Below are 19,215 nucleotides of genomic sequence, written 5' to 3'. Positions count from 1 at the left end.
CCTTACTTAACGTCTTCAACTCTCTCTCGTTTCTGAGTAATAGGCCCTATGCTTGAGTCTACAACCCATCCACGCCACTGATATAAACTACTTAAGCTTGACAGAGAATAAATTGTTTGACAGACATACCGATACCGTCAGACCAAACTAAGCTTGATTATTTTCTCTTTTGGATCTTCGTATTGTGAACTATGTTTTCCCTAAATTTCAAAACATCTTTAATTGGCACATTATCTACATTTATAGTGTCTGGAGAATTGGATTCTTTTAGTTTTAGTGGCTTAAAAAATACCTGCCGCGTCTTAGCCCAACTATTTTTTCTCTCTAGATAATCATAGAAAACATAATAATCATTGCAAGAAATAGAAAACAAAATTCTCGAGCTGTGGCCTTTTGGCAGACTTGCACAGATGTCCAGAATGTTGCACAAAGTTAATATACTATGTTGCAATTCTGTACCCCGTCTGCGCAAGTTAGATACCAGATGATCGAATCCATAGACTAACTAACCCCGGCATTTTATTGGTCCTCTTTTTTCAGATTTATATTTATGCTCAAAGTGACGTCAGATTATACAAGTATTGGAGATTTCATTTCATTGCATAAAATTTAGAAATAGACCGAAGTATGACTACCCATAAGGGAGCGCCAAAGGTGTCTTTGCCCCCTGAGAACCCTTATTTCCTACGTCACTGGTTGAAGTGAAATGAAAGGGTCAGATGGTCTTTTGGGTAAACATATTTGTAAAGACCTTACTTCCGTTTTACCGTCTTATCAACTTAAATAACATGTACTATGCGCCTGTGCTTGTATACCTCACTGAACAAGGCTCTGGATCCTTAACCAGATTTCGGGTTCACTCCGGGTGTTGGCCGAGATAATTCCTCGGGATTTTCCACCGTGGTTTCCCATTGTCAATGGAAACTCATAGCACACAGCATGACGTATGCACGTCTCCATTAATCAAGTCAACCGGTGCAGAACGTAGGGCCTTTAAACCCCATTTATTTTCGGAAGCCACGTTGGAATTCGATATAAGAGTAGGCCGTAGCGCCGCTGTCTGGGCAAAATTTCCCTCATACTAGCACACTGTATGGCATATGCCCTTCTTCATTAGCCCAGTCGGAATAGAACAGTAGGGCCATAAACACCATTTCATTCAATTTTATTTCATTTTCAAAAACTGCATTCTGGCGATCATCGCATTCGTGCGTCAGTGATGTTGAATTCTCTCAATTTAACCCATTCAGTTTAAACCAATGTTGAGGCAGTAGAAGCAATGACATCTGTATTTATGCTTTATAATTTTATTGTTATAACTTAAATTAAACTTTTACATCTACATAATAAATAAATCAACAATTAATCTGTTTTGATTGGTATCAATTGGTTGTTGGTCAAGTTTCAAGTCATTTGGCGATTTACTGCTTTCGTCGGCGAAGTTGGCGCAATTGTCGTTTTTGTGGCTGTAAAAGAACAAATAAAACATATTAAAATAAAATGAACACGCATCCGAATTTATGTAACAAAAGAACCAGAAGTCGGTAATGTTTGCTGCAATGGGACGTTCGTCACATATAACCCCTGTCATATACTCTCTATAAAGGCTACCAGTAGCATACAAAGTATTAGATATCATCATATGACAAACACAGGCGTTTTAATGAACAATTCAGATTCGTAATGTTGCCTCTATTGCTACTTTTCAAACTAAATTAAATACTTTTTTTACTCAGTGACCATTTTAATAGGTAGAATATCCAGAATAATTCTAATTACATATTATTTTATGTGAATAACATTTTTCTATTCTATATTGATTAATATAATGAATTACGTACCTTCTCCATCACAGTCATTTCATTATTTTGGGCCCAGATAGTTGTCATATACTGAAATAGAAAATAAACCAATTTTCTTGAAATAAGATTAATTAATCTGAACAACATTGAAACTTTTAAGGCAATATTTGTGATAATTTTCTAAATTAGTATTTCATTGGCAATAGATAGAGTCAGATTCCATGAATTCTGGGTTCTAGTGAGATAAAAAAAAACCCAACAAAAATCGAAGATAGCCTAATGGCAGATTAAACACTTTAAGTGGACACTGATAGATATCCATTGTATCCATTAAACTGACATCAAAATGCCAAATAAGCTAGACGATATCCTTGCTCACATCTGGACAGTTTACATAGCCAACATATCTTGTAGTAGGTCAACGTTTTGTCTCTTTACCGTGTATTCGCAAATAATCATTTAATACACGAGGAACTATTATATATATTAATAGGAACACATCAGGTAAAATACAGTTATATTTGTTGCAAATTCGACCATCGAAGTGAATAAACGGTAGAACTTACATCATTGTAAACCTGAGCAATGGACTTTCTATATTCATTCATCATTTCTTTAAGTTCTTCTCCATATCCTGCTACATCCATCAAAGACGACATTGGTGTGGGGAGATACAACTCAGCCTTGAGTACACCATTCTGTGGGTCGTAAACAGTTACATTGGATTTGAAGATGCATCCAACTTTTTCTCTGTACTGGGATATTTCAACTTCAACGATTTCTTTCAACAAACTGAATAATTCTCTTAATTTTTGTTCAACATTTTCTTCGATCTTCCAATAGTTGTAAGCCCATACACCCTGTAATCAGACATCAATGATATTATATATCTTACATTTCATCAATACAACGATGGCAAATTATTCTGATGAATATATTGTAACTTGTCAGATTGAATATTCACTGGGAAAAGTGAATATAATATTGCCTTTAAGATAAATATTTTGTAAAATTTGAGTATTACCTCTTGATAAACGTCATTGGCTCTAGTTTGAATATATTTAACTTCTTTTCTGTTTACGATATCAGCAAGTTGTTGATTTATTATTTCTCTTGTATTATAAATAACAGAGTTATATCTTTCTGGTATGCTCAATGAATTCACTGAATCGGCGATGTTATTTTTAAGTTTTCCGATCAAATCCATATTTCGGATTTCATTTACTTTGGATCGGACTAGCTGTATATTGGAATGATTATAGATGCTGTTAGCATAATCTGTGAAAAAAAAATCCATAAAATATTAAAATCTAAAAGACAGTAATAAAATTGATATCAAAGAATTGTAATCAATCTAAAAACCAAAATTACATTGCAAATAACAATGAAAATTCGACAAGGTAGTCGAGATAAAAACTTCGATTCAACCCACCTGACAGAGGCTGTTGAACATAATAATTAATATGTACTCCAGAATTTTCAACTATTTCTCTAAGTTTTTCATTTACAACATCAAGTATTTCCGCTGATATTTCCATACTACTTTCTAATATTTCCTGTTAAAAAAGGTATGTATCAAATTGAATATATACATCTCAATATGCAAACGATATTAAACAAGAAAAAACTTTGCTTCAAAAGGAAAGAAATGCAGCCGTGTAACGTAAGAGATAGCAAGGCCTGAACTTACCTCAAGTTGTGATACAACATTAGTTACAGCTGTTTCATATATTTCTTTAACTGGATATGATTTCATCTCTTCAAGATAATGTAAGATGCTGTCTAATTTTGCTGTGTAGAACTGATTAAATGATTCAATTAACTGGCTATATGAATCCCTATGAAAGACAAAAAGAGATATATTTATTCTTCGTAGTAGCATATTTGACCAAACTATATTTCTCATTTTTTAAAAATCTTTAAATATTGACTCTTAATCTGGACGAATATAATTATAAAAATTGTACTGGCTAAGACTATCTATTTATACGCAAAGAAGTGGTGGAAGTGTAATGAATGATCACTGGAAATCTGACTTACAAAGCTTCCAGGAAAGAAGTTTCTGCGTAATCCCCCATTGATCTCATATACCAAACATTATCATAATGAAGCTGTCGTAAATGACTTCGGATTTGGGTCATACGTTCTTCCAAATCCATTATTTCTCGTAAAACCATATCAACAAATGGACGAATTTCTTCATCAACAGCACCAGCAATAGCTCGGTATTTGTAACTAATTTCATTTCCAACATGTTCTACGACTTCATCAAAAGCAGCACTTGCATCGGCACGGAAACGTCTTTGTTGTTCAGTGGCGTAGTTCTGAAAGTGAGGCAATACATATAAATTGAAAATAAAAATAACATCTTTTAAGTATAAATACAGAAATTGATTAATTAAACATTACCATGATTTTAATTTTAATAAAAAAACAACAAATTTTACCTTGAATTCGCTAAACATCTCTGGCCTCCATTTCATACTATATTCAACAATTCTGTTCCTCTTGAGGATAATGTCATCGGAAAACAAATTTCTGTGGGCTCTACCATCCAAATATAATTCAGTTCTAATAGCACTATCATTTACTACATGAGCATCAAAGTGGAACATATTGGAAAAGTCATCTATATGAGAAAAGTAGAAAACAAAAATATTTTAAAAATGTATCTGGTTTAAAACGAATAGTGATAAAAGGGGTTCTGTTTTCCGATATTATCTTATAAAGCGTATTTATGGAAATACACTCTTTGAGAATAATAACAAATATTGTGAACTAAACCTACTTATGTCATAGTTGGATTCAAATTGGAAGGATCTGGTTTCGCTATCAATGGAAACGGCGGCGACTGCAGAAGGTTCACCATTAATACGGCTGTTAAAAACAACCTGGTATGGTTCCATACTTTTTACTTCACCACTGACGTCTAAATTCTTTAGTGGACTGACAATCTGTGGATAAAGCAAGTGTTATTAAGGACTGTAAAACTTTAAAATGATTACGAACAATTCATCATTTTTTAATTGAAGTTAAAAAAAAACTTAACCTGTTGAACTATTAATAATGTCTTTAAATACCTGGAGATTGATTTGTTGTCGAAGTCTGTCAATGTCTCCGAGAAGAGCCATGTTGATTCGTTTTCTTGAGGCGGTCAAGTACTGCATCTGCATACCAGAGGCGTATTTCTCACTGGAACTACCAATATGAGATGTGAATTGAACATCAGTGTTGGTGTATGGGTGTCGAATACCAAGAGAAAGACTGTAGTTGTTGTGGTTTCTGTCATAAGAAACATCTTGAACATTTGAGGTCAGAACCAGGGTTTTTCTTGAATCAGGTGAGTAAGAGAATTCAGTCTTTCCGTCAAAAAGAGTTCTACCACTATCTACAGTCATTTCAGTACCAATTCGAATGTCCTAGAAATAGAAATATATTGATATACCACTGTTTACAGCTAAATCAGTATCGATTCAAATATGCCAGAGTTAGAAATATGCAGATACGCCAATACCTGTAACCATTTCAGTAACGATTCGAATATCCCAGAAACATGAATAAATAAGTTTTAAGGAATATATCATAAATATGTAACTTACCTGTTGATTGTTAGGTAAGGTAATGGTAACATCAGCCTTGTGTTTATTGTCACCTGGCATGCAGTTTCCTTTGATACCGATTTGTTTTGAAGTATCTCTTTCAGCATCCCACAAGAAGGCGGCGTCAATGGTTTTGACACTCTTAGTAGAACTGTAACCTCCTCTTGTTTGCATTGTTCGGCTTGGTGTTCCAAGTTTGAATGATGCATCGTACATAGTTTTGTATCGACGACTACTGTCAGACATATCGAAATCGTAGAAGATTTTACGGCCCAACTGCTCATCCCATGCAAATTCCCCTTGGCTCTTTGTTGAATAGCTGTTTCCATGATAAGAACCCTTCATGGCAACTGTTCTCATTGGGTTCACCACTCTTATGTTCAGTTCCTTGCTGTCGCCAAATTGACTAGCAGCCAACAAACGGATGTTACTGTTTGGTTCGTCTCTATTCCAGTTGACAAATATATCCGCATTTAGTTCTTTGTCATTGTACTGGCCACTCATTGTAGCTTCGATTGGTCTTGGTTTGTGCATTGTTACTGAACTGTGATAACTATCACCATACATGTATTCGGTTCCAACATCAAGAAGAGTATCTCCATTATAGTCGGCTTCGACCTTGCCTGTGTACTTTTGGGCATCGTTGTTCAATGTACTTCTTAAATTAACTGAATGAATGGTTTCGAATGGTGTGACCATAGAGAAATCACCACTGTATTGTTTCCTATACAGGCTATCGGAACTTGTGTATCCACCATCCAGGGTAATTTGTTGATCAGTTTGCCATCCGAACATAATATGTGATCGATGTTCGTCGCCAGATTCAGTATTTTGAACAGCAATTTCAAGATTGTCCATGTTTGGCAGGCTGCTCTTTAGCGACAGCGAGCCATCTAGAACGTATGGAGATGTAAAGTCTAAAGTAGCTTCCCCACTGACAGTTCCAGTAATTGGTGTATCAAATTTTCCAGAAGATTTGAGGTTCTTCAAATCGCCGAAATGTGAGAAGGAGAGGTCAACATTCTTTAGTTGGGAGATTGGAGTGTACATTCTAAGACTCCCGGTGAATGGATGACGTTTCAAGTTCAAATCAGCATTCATTGTATAAGCATTGTAATTTCCCAATTTAAAACTCGCTTCAGTTGAGTAACGATGATTTTGGTTTTCAGCAGATCCAGAATATACAACAGTTTCATATCCAGAAAATGGTGTTTCAATATTCAAATCAACGGTATATTTGGGTCCCAAAGTCACACTTGCCTCTCCAGAAATCTTTTGTCGTAGACCATAATCCATAACGGCTTTGGAAGACATAGAATTATCGTTAAAGTTGTGTTCATACGAAAGTTTGGAAGTTTCCAAGTTAGTGAATGGTGTATTGATCTCAAGGGTCGTCGTTACGGTTCTCCACATGTATCGATAGAAGACCAATTTAGTACCAACTTCTTGTCCGTCCATGTATCTTAAATGTGATTGGGTGTTGAATTTTTCAGCTTTTCCAGCATGTTTAAAGTGGAAAGCAAGATTTCTGAAGTCAACATATGGTGTAGTCAATAAAGCGTCAATTGAAATACCTCTCTTGAAGTCATATGCAACTGAACCATCGACAGCTTTGTCGTTATATTTGACTCCATATTCCACTCTGTTTTCGACTAAATCTCCTTCAGTTTTAAGATATGCTCCAGCTTTCTCTGTCTCGCCAGATAAAGTGTAACTATTATCAACTGCCACATGGAAACTTCTTGGGTTAGATTTTACAGTTGTCTCGCTGTGAACAGATGAACCACTGCCAATTGAAGCATCTATGGTAGTAGTACAGTTCAACATTTTGCCGTTGTGTCGGATAGTGGCATCAATTGTTTCTGTGTAGGGATTCTTGATATTGAGAGATAATGATTTATCATCATCAATAAATCGTCCAGCAACTCGTCCATCCAGAACATCTGTTCCTCCATACGTAACTTTACTGGTACAAGCAAAGTCGTTAAGATCACCTCTTTTGTTGAACGCAACTGTAATATCCTTTACATTTGCAGATGTTGCTAGTAAAGTAAATCGTCCATTAGTGTCTGTACCATGAGAGAAAATAGATTCAACATTTAACTTTTCGCCGTAGAGTTCAACCTCGCCATCGGCTTGGAAATTAGACGAAGAACCTTTCCCGCTTATTGATATTCTGTTATTTCTGAAATCGGCGAATGGGGTGGTTACAACGATACTGCCACTAACTTTGGGAGAGATGGAAGCATTCAAATCTGCAACAATCTGTTTAGAATAACCGTATGATATCTCTCCATGACAAGATAAACTGTTGTCATCAATATTTTGGGTGTACTTATATTCAATGTTTTCATAATTCTGGAATGGTGTGGTGATCACAGCTGATGCATCGATTCTATTCATTCCGTTGGCGTAAAAGTTGACATTACCTTCGACCTTCTGGCCATCCATGAACTGTACACTTACAGATGAGCCGAATCTATTCATGTCACCACTGTGCTTAACAACTGCGGACATTTCACGGTAGTCCCTGATTGGTGTATTGATAGTTATCGATGCTAGGATTGGGCTGGATGATTTCATGTTTCCTGAAGTAGAATATTCAGAACCATCTACAAATGTAGCTAAATTCCATTTAAAGTTCTCCCAAGGTCCTTCAGTGTTTGAAACGATGTTTATTTCTTGTCCTTCTCCGGCATAACGGTAGTTCAAATTCTGTCTCATGTTCATGATTGGTAATTCAAGGTTGAATGTTGTTTCTGATGTGACGATGTAATCAGTGCCAATATTGGCAGATACCTTGGTAGAGAAATCTTTAATGTCCCCATTGTGGTCGATTGACAAAACAATATCCTCAGTAAAGGGGGTAGCGATAGTGATAGAGCTTTCTATACTACCACGAGCCTTCATATTACCCCTAATTGCAATCTCTTGTCCGTTACAAGCACCCGTCAAGTGTGCATTCATGTTGTCCCATTCCCCATCCTTGTGAAGGGTAACCGTAGTAACTCTGGTATCTACTGGTAATCTGTAATCTACAGTTCCAACGACATCGATGTTGGGTAGTGCCATGGTGAATGACGCATCTGTATTGAAGGCATAACGACGACCAAGACTTGATGTAAACTTGTTAGTGAATTTACTGAGGCTACCATCATGATCAATGTTCAGTTTCAAGGTATCGAAAAATGGGGTTTTCAGAAGGAAATTGGCATCCATGCGTCCGCTTGACATTGAGTTTCTGAGTCTTGCCTCAATTTCCTGGGATCGGCCATAATTAATTGTTGAAGTCATGCGGAGTTGATTCCAACTGCCTCTCATTTCAGCCTGTGCCTTAAATTCTTCTAGACCGTCAAAAGGCGTGTGGAAAATTAATTTAGCACTCGGTTTTCGTCCAAAAGAGAACGATAAATCGGCATCCATTTTCTTTTTCAGAGCTTCAATCTCAGAATGACTGGAGAAATCTGATAAGTCACCTTGTTGTCTGTATGATAGTTTTGTATTTTCATATTGATCAAATGGTGTTTTGACGACAAGAATTCCTTCTAGATCTTTGCCCCAGTTCAGTGACCAGTCTCCTTCGACCATTTTATAGGGTGCATAGCGGATTTCAGCATGAGTTTGCATGTTGCTGTTTTCGTTTTTATGTGTCATTGATGCCCCAACGTTTTCCAAATACTCATATGGTGTTGTAAGGCTAACGTCCAATATGGCTGGAATTGGTCCATCCATTTTGTATGAAGAAATCAGGCTCACTAGTTGCCTTGGAGAATATTCAGTTTCAATTCGTGAGTGTCTTCCATTATTATCTTCACTACTGGCAGCTTCAATTCGGAGGTAAGGGAAACCAGAGAAAGGTGTATCCATTCTTAATTTAGCTAAGATATCAGAAGCCCATTTGGCATTGAACATCGAGGAAAATTTACCAAAGACAGGGAGAACTTCAAGGTCTGCTTTGGTGTCGATTTCATATGCAGATTTAGCAAATGAAACATGTGAGTCGATGGAACGGAAATCTGGATGTGGTGTTTTCATTTTCAGGGTAATTTCTTTGTTGTCACCGTATCGAACACGTGAATCCAAATCGATGGATTTTCTAGAACCGTATTCTATATTGGCTGTCGAGATAACCATTTGGCCATTGACGTCTTTGTTAGAAGCTTTAATGACGACTGAACTCAATGTTGTGAAAGGCGATGTCACACGCAGTGTTGTGTCAAGATCGAAGTCGTTGGTAAAAGAGAATGTACCATCTGTGGTTATGGTTTGTCTAGGAGCCCATGATAATTCAGCATGGCCAGTTATAGGGAAAGAACCAGCTTTAAAGTTCAGCTTGCCACCTAAATCTTCAGTGTAGGGGTTGGTAAGGATGAAGTCCATATCTCCGTTAGTATCCCCCATTTTATAATTCAGTCTGTATGAGCCAACTTCATTTCGGTTCTTTTTCAACGTAGAAACACCAGAGAAGAAACCACTAGCAAGCTCGTGTTCAGCATTCAATTCGATGTCTCGAATAGCTTCCCAAGGGGTTTGAACTTTTAGGTCACCATTTATTTTACGTGTTAAAGCCAAATGATTTAGAGCTGTAAGACTGATATAAACTTTGTTTCTATTTCCCCATTCGGATGACATCGTAGATTGGATGTCGCTAAGTGTATGGCGATGATTCCAGTTGTTCTTTATACGGAAATTTGGTACGGCAACCACTAAGTTACCATTAGATTGCATCTGCCAGCCGCTTAAGAACAAGGCCATGTCGATATCATAAAGATATCGATCACCATTTCTATCTAAAACCAAGTTGCTCTGGTATTTGTTATCAGCATATGTTGCTTTACCTTCTAGACTAACAGTTTCGTAGTTACGAATGTTGGATTTAAGTTCTAACTTTCCTCCGAGGTCGGTCTTGTAACTGTCACTCATGTCCTTTCCACTTAAGCTAAGTTCGCCATTTGTGTTACCAATAGACCCTTTGACAATGGTGTTTATTTTGTTGTCAGCGTCGTGGGTTATTTCGGCAGCCATTCGTTTGAAACTAGTAAAAGGCGAGGTGGCTCGCCAACTTAAGTCAATGTGGCGTAAAGAGACGGGCTTCATGATGGACAGGTTAGACGATATTTGATCTCGGCCTTTACCCCAGTTAAACAAACTGCTAGTGCTGTATTTACTGGCATCACTGGTGTACTCTAAATTAGCTGTAACCATTGGTAGAAATTCGAATGGTGTTGATATGCTTATAGTACTAGCGATGTTCCTCTCCTCTACATTAATATTGTGTCCAAAGGTTAAATCTACGTTGATTTTGTCACGTGGGCTCCAGGATAGGTCTGCATGTGAAATGTAATTGTCCATACCACTGTGCTTGAAGTTCAATTCCATGGTTCTAGATGGGAATTTCAAGGCAATGACGCCGTCCAAATCTATAAGGGACTTGATATTCATTTCACCTTTCAATGAAACTTTGTCGGCATTCCACTTAGTGTTCAAATTACCAGTATACTGATCGCCTATTCGGCCACCGTCTACGACTACATTAATATGGTGCGAAGGATAGACAACGTCCAAAGTCATCTTACCTTGTGGTTCCTTAGGTGAATATTTTGACACAGAATTAATGCTGTATGTCTCCCCAGCATAATCTACCTGGCCACCAAGTTTGAAATTCTTGAGGTTAAGGTTCGTATTTCCAGAGATGACAAGCGGTTTCATGCCGTGGAGATTAATTTCAGATGAAACTTCGTAGTTCTCTTGTCGTGGTCGTTTGTATGTACTGACGATACTAGACGTGTGGCCATTTTCCATTTTCAAGTTGATGGTGTGTTGCAATTCTTTTTTGGATGCTTGGGCAAGACCAGATGTAATGATGATGTTTTTCCCGGGGTAGGTCAAGGTCCATTCCCCTCCCATTTTGGTGGTTTTCTTACTGTCATCCTTCAGACGAAGACTGGTTTCAATAGCTTTTCCTTCGCCATAAAGCATTTTTAAACCGGAAACTAAATGACCATTGCTGTGTTTGTGGTCACCATTAATTTGTACATCAATATCCTGAAAAAGGAATAAAGAATACAAAATAAAAATATACCCACAAAAGATTGGCTTTATGAAAAATTCTGAATAATTACTTCTTAATATTTCAGGCTTAAAATATTTAGTTCTATACAGATAAATTACTTACCAAAGGTCGGATAATAGCCCTGCTCTTCATCGCTACAGAGGCTCTCTTCATGGATCCCTTATGATCAGCATTAGTTTCTAGGCGGAAATGGTTTTTGGGGCTAACACCATACTTAAAGTTAACAGTTCCTTCGGTATGTCGGATGTTGTGAGACAAATCAATGTTTGAATTGAAGTTGTATTCTGGGTTTTGTTTAACATCAAGGTTGCTGAAAAAACATTTTTTGAATTGTTTAAAATCTGTCTGTGAGTGTAACATACTGTATAAATATCCATAACGATGAAATGCTTACAAATATTGTTGATTCTTTCATAGTTTCGTAAAATCCTTATCTTAATACTTACCTATTCCAGGTAATTTTGTTCAGGGTCTTAGTACTTCTATCACTGTATTTACTGTTCAGTGTTATCTTATTCTTCTTAGATTTTGGAATATTGTAGTCAATAATCAATCGTGAGGCTGTGCTTCCGGACCTTTTTCTATCAACAAGACCATCAACTTTCATTGTGATGAGTTTCGAGTTTAAGACCAGATCAGCGAGGTATTTCACTTGTTTATTCTTTCGAGCTACCCGGTTTATGTTACCTGTAATATGCAAATCATAAATAAATCTCTATCAATTTATGTCGAATATCCTCATTTATGGAATTCCGCGCGGGGATATACATGTATAAGGGATATAACAGTCCATTTAGCTTTCGTCGCTATTTAAGAGGTGAGAGTTCATGTACTGTTCTTTCAAAACGTAGTAAAACCGTCGAAAGGGATTATGAAAGTAATATCTTATTTTACTTGCTGGTTTTAGCTCGCTAACCTGAATGTCCCGTGTTCGATCCCAGCGTTGGCCGAGAATGTTCATCAGGATTTATCGGTGTGGATCCCAAATTTGAGTGGTGCAGGAAAGAGGGCACGGTGAGGCACAACGCATAGCACATTGCATTATCACAGTCGGAGAAGAACAGTAAGGCATTAAACCCCATATCATTACATTGCATTTACTTACAGCTGAAACTAATTGGTTTCTTCATCAGAGTATCCAGGGCAATATTTATATCAGCAATCAACCTTTTATCTTCTTTGTATTCACAGCTTCCAGAAATGGCAGCCCAAGATGATGATGGTGTCTTAAGCTCGAAGTTTGGGATTAGTTTTAATGATGATGAACTGTAATCGTGAAGTAAACTAGCTATGATAGAATAGACTCCTCTTCCGTAATTCACACTACCACTTATACTCTTCTCTCCCTTGATATTTGTTCCAACAACTATAAGAAAGCATACAGTAATGTTTTTAGTAAATTATACGTTATAATGAGGAAAAGAATTTACTTTGAGAGGGAAGATGTCAAATTTGAGATTATTTATGTAATCAAAAAATAACAGTCTCATGCTTACATTTGATGTTCATTTTCTTGGCTTCTGATGGATCCATGGTAAGATCAACAATAACATTTTCCATGCCATTAATAGTAACTTTACCGTCCATCTTGTATTTATCCATTTTAGGTCGAACAATGACAATATTTGGTGTATATGTGATACGTGATCCATCCTCCATGACTTTTGTATCGGCATCGATTATCAAAACCTTGGCATTATTGTATGATACGTGGCCGTTGAATGATTTCAAATTATCTTTGTTTTTGAACACACCTATTAAAAAACAGAGGATTACAAATAAACATAATTTACAAATAAATGGATGCTACATAAATAAAAAATCTTTTGCAAAATTTCTGACAATTTTGTTTGACTTAAAAAATTAACTAAAGATCAATTCAACGATCTTTGTAGTTATAAATGAATATGCAATCCATACCTTTACTGGCAGCTTGGACCCATGGAGATCTCATTCTTACTTCCATATCATTATTTTTTGTGTCAAGGATAAAATCAAAAGACATATCACGATCAATCTTGGATCCCGGTGTATCAAGAGCCAACTGAACAACATTGGTTGATGGACTCTGAAATATTAGCACATGATATAATTGGTATTCAACATGGTCAAAAAATGCGGCGAAATGTATTTAGATACAGTGCTGGTATTCCAAATGCTAACATTAGGTAAATGAAACCAAAAGAAAAGAAACACTATTTTCAGGATTTTATTTCATCATTAACACAAGATGCTCACCAAGATAGTATTTATGCTTACCTGTGTTTTCTTAGCCAGAAGTCGATATCCAATATGGCTGTCACGCTTGTGCAAAGTCAGACTGACTCCAACTGGCCCAGTGAATGGGAAGTAGGGGGCATCGGCCTTCATGGAGGCGTTTGGGAAGCTAATTTCTCCACACAATTCCAATCCAGTTACCTTGGCCATGCGAGATCCAGTACAGACCGTTGCTACCTTTCGGTTATCAGTGACCATGGTCTGTTCTTTCTCAATATCGCCATGGACGGTGAAGAAAGCGGTCCTAGAAAGATGAAAAAAAGAACTTAATGGGTAATTCATTGATTGTTAAGTATAAGAAATAGTTAGCTATCTGAACTTTTAACATAAAAGAAGTAACGACGTGTAGATAGTTGTTTCAATTTATTGTACTTACTTGACGTCTAAAATTTCCATTTTATCCTGTGGCATATCGAATTCAACTTTCATTATCTTTCCTCCGTGGACCAAGATGCTTCCTTTAGCTGCAGTGCTTGAGTGAAGTGTGCTTGTCATTCTTAGTCCAGATTTTGTGACGTAGGCATCAACACTCATACATCCAGTGATAGCTACAGCACCACTACAAAGACAAACGTATATAAAAATAAAGTAGGTTTAATGTACAAATAAAACATGAATGGATAAAAGGAATGTCGATGCATTAGGCCCCCTAACTATAAATTTGCGATAACTCCTTAGTCTCTTGTAATTGTAAAAAGTATTCTTTTTAAAATTTAAAACAACATTTACCTTGGTTGAATAGTTCCTTCGATTTGGAGTCTTGATGGGTTGGCGGTCAATTTATTTAATCTCATTTCACCTGATGCTTTCATATCTACGGTTGCGACACCATTGACAGTGAGATTAAGAGGCATGCCAGACGAAGTAGGAACGATAATACTGCTGTCCAAAAACATGAAGCTCTGGGTGAAGGAAAGGTCATGCTTATTAGACAATTTTTTGAGGATATCTTCGAAATTCAGGCTCTTCATTTTAGGTAGTGAATCAAGACCTTGGAAGTGTGTGAAAGCCATTTCGTTACCAAACATTCTCATATACATAGAACCTCTGAGTTGGTCAAGTTTAGCCTTGCTCTGTAATTGAAATACAATTTAATATTTAAAAAAAGGATGTGAGATATAATATATACATTTCATAACACATGCCTTAATATTCACAACCATCTGTAATAATAAACTATAACATAAACTGTAAATTAAGCAAATATAGATACATTTACTTGTTTCAATTAATGTTCTAGATAAAGAAATGTAAAACAATTGAATTAATGTAATGGGAAAAGAAATGTAAAACAAATGAGAGATCAGATTTTCTTTTCAAAATAAGATGATTACCTTAGCAACAGATTTGGATGAACTCTTTTCACCAAAATATCCAAGTGGTCCAAGGTAAGTTTCTAACAAATATTCCAAACCTTCAATACGACCTCCCATATCCATGAGGTTTACGGAATTACCGAAAAGGTCAACAGTCAAGTTTAGGTTAGCAGATCTTGGAATAAAAGATTTTGAAGACCAGATGATGTTGCTTTCAACCATAGCACCGGTGTTGATTTTCTCTAACATAAAAGACCCCTCGTAGTTTCTAGAATATTTCAGCTTTTCCATGTTGAATTCTTTCTTCAGACGAGCATCTTCAAGGATAAATCTGATGTTCTGTTTGTGTGGATTGGATGTTTCCATCAAATTAGTTAGATGAGACCAAACAAATGAACCAACTTGATTAGCATCTTCTGATTCCAATGTTGATTTAACTATGTTAATAATATCTTCACTTGGGCATCGCATGACAGCTTGGTAAGCGGCGATTCTCAATTCAGAGTCTTCGGATCTATCTCTGAATATCGTCATTGGTCCACTTCTCTGTAAAACAAGAAAAAAAAGTTCATGTAATAAGATACGCCTGTTGTTTGATACATAACATTTTTGATCTCTATAAAATTTTGAAAGTATAATTTAATACTTACATCCGCTGAGCATGGTAATCGTCGGAAAGCTTCAAGGGCAGCAACTTTTATTTCCATTGGGTTAGATGCTCTTTTGAAGCAGTTGCTCAAGACAGTAGATCCAATTGTGTTGCTGTGTCCAGCGTTTCCAATTGCTCGGAGAGTTCTCAGGGCCTATAAAAGTGTATTCAATAACGTGTATATTTGTAGATATAAGAATATTATTGTTATTATTTTCATGAAAAGAAATTAAATTATTAGAATTAAAATGGATAATTGGTGTTACCTTTTCCAGATTGCTATCGCGAACATAGCATCCACTTCCCAAACTGGTTTCGAAGATTTCAATGATGTCACTGACTTCCATCATGTCAGAGCAGCCAGGTGTCTTGGTACAGAAATTGTTTACCAAAGAAGATACTGGGAGCATGGCCTTTTCTTGAATGCTGTTCATACGAAGAATATCCTTGGCATTGGCCAACATTTCTCTGGTTGGTGCCTGAATAAAAGCGAGGGTGTTAATCCACATTTCAGCAACGAGTCCTGTGATTTCCTTGTTCATCAATAGTTCTTTCATCATTTCAACAGAGCTGCTGGTACTGACCATTGGGATGGCGTCAAGGAAGAATTTCTTGGTTCTTTCCATATTACCACTACATATGGAACCACTGGTAACTTGTATGTAGATGTCTCTCATTGTAACTGTGTTTAGGTTTCTCAGCAAATGAACAAGTTCAGAAAACATCATTGGTACCTGTGGTCTAATGTCTGAGCTTGTAGCATGGCATATTTCTTGAAGTTTTCTTTCAACATCCTTTCGTTGCATCTCAGATGACACTGGCTCTTTGGCATGTTCGAAAAACATGTTTGCTCTTCGTGTGATGTAACCTAGCATAAAGAAGGCAGACAATTTGAACATTGCTAAACACAATTGTTGGAATTTTGGATAGTAGAGTGAATATCTTTAAATGTGTTTTAATGATATAAAATGATGATGTGTACCTGGTCTTGTTGTCACACCTTGTCTCATTGATTTATATTTCAGTTTCTGGATAATTCTTGTTAAGGCACCGCTATTCTCGTTTGAGAATGGTCGGTAAACGTGGGTTTCTTTACACATGACGTTCTTGAGATAAGCTTCAGTGTTATCGACTTCCTGGTTACATTCATGTTCACTTTTAATCAGAGGTAATGACTGGATTTCCTGCAGAAAGATAAACAAGATTTACTCAAACCACTGCCTTATTTTTCTTTAAAACAAATGTAGAATTTATTCAACATTATTTATATCACCACACCACAGAGACATTATAGCAGGTGTTATGAAAAGCAACAGCAAGCACAATAGCCTTCTCCATTTTAATATAGAAAGGGATTAACAAATTAAACAAACTGACTGGAACGCATATTTTATCATTATTGTATATTATGTATATTTGTATTGGTATTTTATTTGAGATAAAACTTACAGATGGAACTCTATAAGGCATAGCTTGGATAACACTTCTGTAGTTTTGTCTATCCATACAACCTAATAAATTCTTGGATTTAGTAATAGTTGTCGTGTACCAGTTTTTAGAGCTTTTATACTGAGTCATACACTTCCCTGTTACATCAGCCTGGAAAACAAAGATACGTTCATTTCACTCTTTGAATATTGTGATTTCTTTAATCTTTTTTTTTTAAAAAATCAGTTATATAAACTGTTGACTCCAGGACTGACTAGAGTCTAACGTGTTATTTCAAATTATACAAATAAGAATAAACATGTAATGTATTCGAATTTTTACCTCATGGACAGATTGGTCAGTTTCAAATGCATCCATGGTGTTCTGGAAAGTTGAAAGGACACCTCTTTTGATGTTCAATATCCATGGCCTATCACCCTCAACTGGGCACAGCTCTTCTACGGCACCATCTTGGAAGGCGAATCTCAGGGTGTTAGCTTCGAGAGCCATTCTGAATTCTGAGTTGTCAATTGGTCGCATGGCCTCGCTAGGATCTGATTGGAAAACTTGCACGTTTCTTAACTGCAAATATAGAAAATAAACTACTTTATAGCAGATACTTTAATATTTATTGAAGGGGTTCTGCAGCGTTAAAATTACACACGGCGTCTTTAAATGAAAGAAAATGTATTAACTGAATTTATGCAGAATTCAAATCGTATGAACTCCAATTCAAATTATTTTACTAACAAATGTTTCATTTCTGTAACGAAATGAATTAAATTGTAATGAGATATTACCTTGAGTGCAAATTCACATTTTGACATAACCTCAACTTCAGCCGTGGCCTTGATTCCAAGGGTAGCCTTTTCATCGGATGCGCCTTCCATAGCAGTATGTGTCTGGACATTGTAGTCAAATTCATAAGTCGTTCCAGGTCGATATCTAAATTTTGATGATTCTGGACATCAATAAAATGAAAGGAAAAAAAAGTAATCCAATTTACAAGATAAGATAATAAGGCACCCAAGACTATTCAAATCTGTTTTAATTTTAAGTAGCTGCAAGATAAGATACAATAACCAGAAATGGAAACATGTTAAAAAAAACAGTAAGACGCTTAATGGTATTCTTCTTTGGTAGTAAAACAATAGTATTACTTACCTGTGCATCTTTGTGCACACATAGTATTATCATCGCTTTCATAACGAACATTTATTGGTCCTGAAAAGAGAATTCAGTCATTAATGATACGGAGTTGCTGTTGCTGTTCGTAGAATTTAACGTCCGCTTCCACCAAGAATGATATCTTAGACATTGCTTTATTTTATATTGGTATATATATATACAGCGCATGAGCATGGGTCTCCTCTGTGTGAGGAAACCAGGGTAAACCCACGAGATTGAGAAGGCGCTCCTATATCCAACTCCCTCCCTATACGCTTATACCAGGGATCAAAACCACGACTGTAAGCCAGGAGTGACAAGCATACTTGAAGTCGAAACGCGACACTCTAGACAGCGGGACCTCGACTTTTCGTCCCATCCGAACTACTATACACTGTCCTTGTCAGGCCCTCTGTCCTGCACCACTGACAGGGGGAAACCACCCCAGGAAATCTCAGGGTTAGTTTGTCAGCGTCTTTCTCACCGAACCACCGGTTATAACAATGGTTATACAAAAATAAGGTCGAAAAACGCTAGACACAAACATTTTGTCGAATCTTTGTGTCGATATCAAATCAGATCATTTTTATTAGTAGTGGTCATTATTATTACTCTAAGTTGTGAAATAACAAAATCAAATAGCACAATATGGCTGTAAAATATGGTCTAGTGATCTGGATTAGATTAATTTTCAAAGACACTGCTTAGAGAAAAAATATAGAAGAATACTAGTGAACTGTGTAGATTGTATAGACAAACATAAATGGAAAACTTAAAAATAATAAGTAAATCAATAAGTTGAAGCTTACCTGCGAGAACTCCAGCCACAAGGGCTGCTAGTAGCAGTATTCTGGCCTCCATAGTATAGCGTGAGACCGACGCTTTCAATATCTGTTCATGTGTA

At 36.5% G+C, this 19,215-nt stretch overlaps 1 protein-coding gene across 1 annotated transcript; it reads right to left on the bottom strand.

Annotated features, from left to right (window-relative positions):
• Positions 1 to 1,291: 1,291 nt before the first annotated feature.
• On the bottom strand, positions 1,292 to 19,215 carry LOC126819756 (uncharacterized). Its single transcript, XM_050547953.2, has 28 exons — positions 19,121 to 19,215; positions 18,309 to 18,368; positions 17,945 to 18,105; positions 17,487 to 17,726; positions 17,166 to 17,315; positions 16,699 to 16,900; positions 15,983 to 16,584; positions 15,718 to 15,870; positions 15,086 to 15,613; positions 14,481 to 14,824; positions 14,128 to 14,310; positions 13,734 to 13,995; positions 13,395 to 13,542; positions 12,971 to 13,228; positions 12,580 to 12,840; positions 11,921 to 12,161; positions 11,577 to 11,784; positions 5,402 to 11,446; positions 4,883 to 5,221; positions 4,591 to 4,756; positions 4,250 to 4,431; positions 3,843 to 4,126; positions 3,493 to 3,640; positions 3,235 to 3,358; positions 2,827 to 3,080; positions 2,369 to 2,662; positions 1,842 to 1,892; positions 1,292 to 1,466 (listed from the first exon to the last, which is right to left on the bottom strand). The coding sequence occupies exons 1-28, from the start codon at positions 19,170 to 19,172 to the stop codon at positions 1,422 to 1,424; spliced, it is 11,985 nt and encodes a 3,994-aa protein (XP_050403910.2). The 5' UTR covers positions 19,173 to 19,215; the 3' UTR covers positions 1,292 to 1,421.

The sequence above is a fragment of the Patella vulgata genome, chromosome 4 (genome assembly GCF_932274485.2).
Source record: "Patella vulgata chromosome 4, xgPatVulg1.2, whole genome shotgun sequence".
NCBI classification, from domain to species: Eukaryota; Metazoa; Mollusca; class Gastropoda; family Patellidae; genus Patella; species Patella vulgata.
Note: the sequence above shows the minus strand (reverse complement) of the source record. Positions and strands in the feature narration are given on the sequence as shown.

Coding starts and splice junctions, on each gene's coding strand:
- LOC126819756 (XM_050547953.2), bottom strand. CDS start 19,172: ATGGAGGCCAGAATACTGCTACTAGCAGCCCTTGTGGCTGGAGTTCTC. Junction 11,785..11,920: donor AACAAAATTACCTGGAATAG/GTAAGTATTAAG, acceptor ATGTTTTTTCAG/CAACCTTGATGTTAAACAAA. Junction 1,893..2,368: donor TTGCTCAGGTTTACAATGAT/GTAAGTTCTACC, acceptor TTTCTATTTCAG/TATATGACAACTATCTGGGC.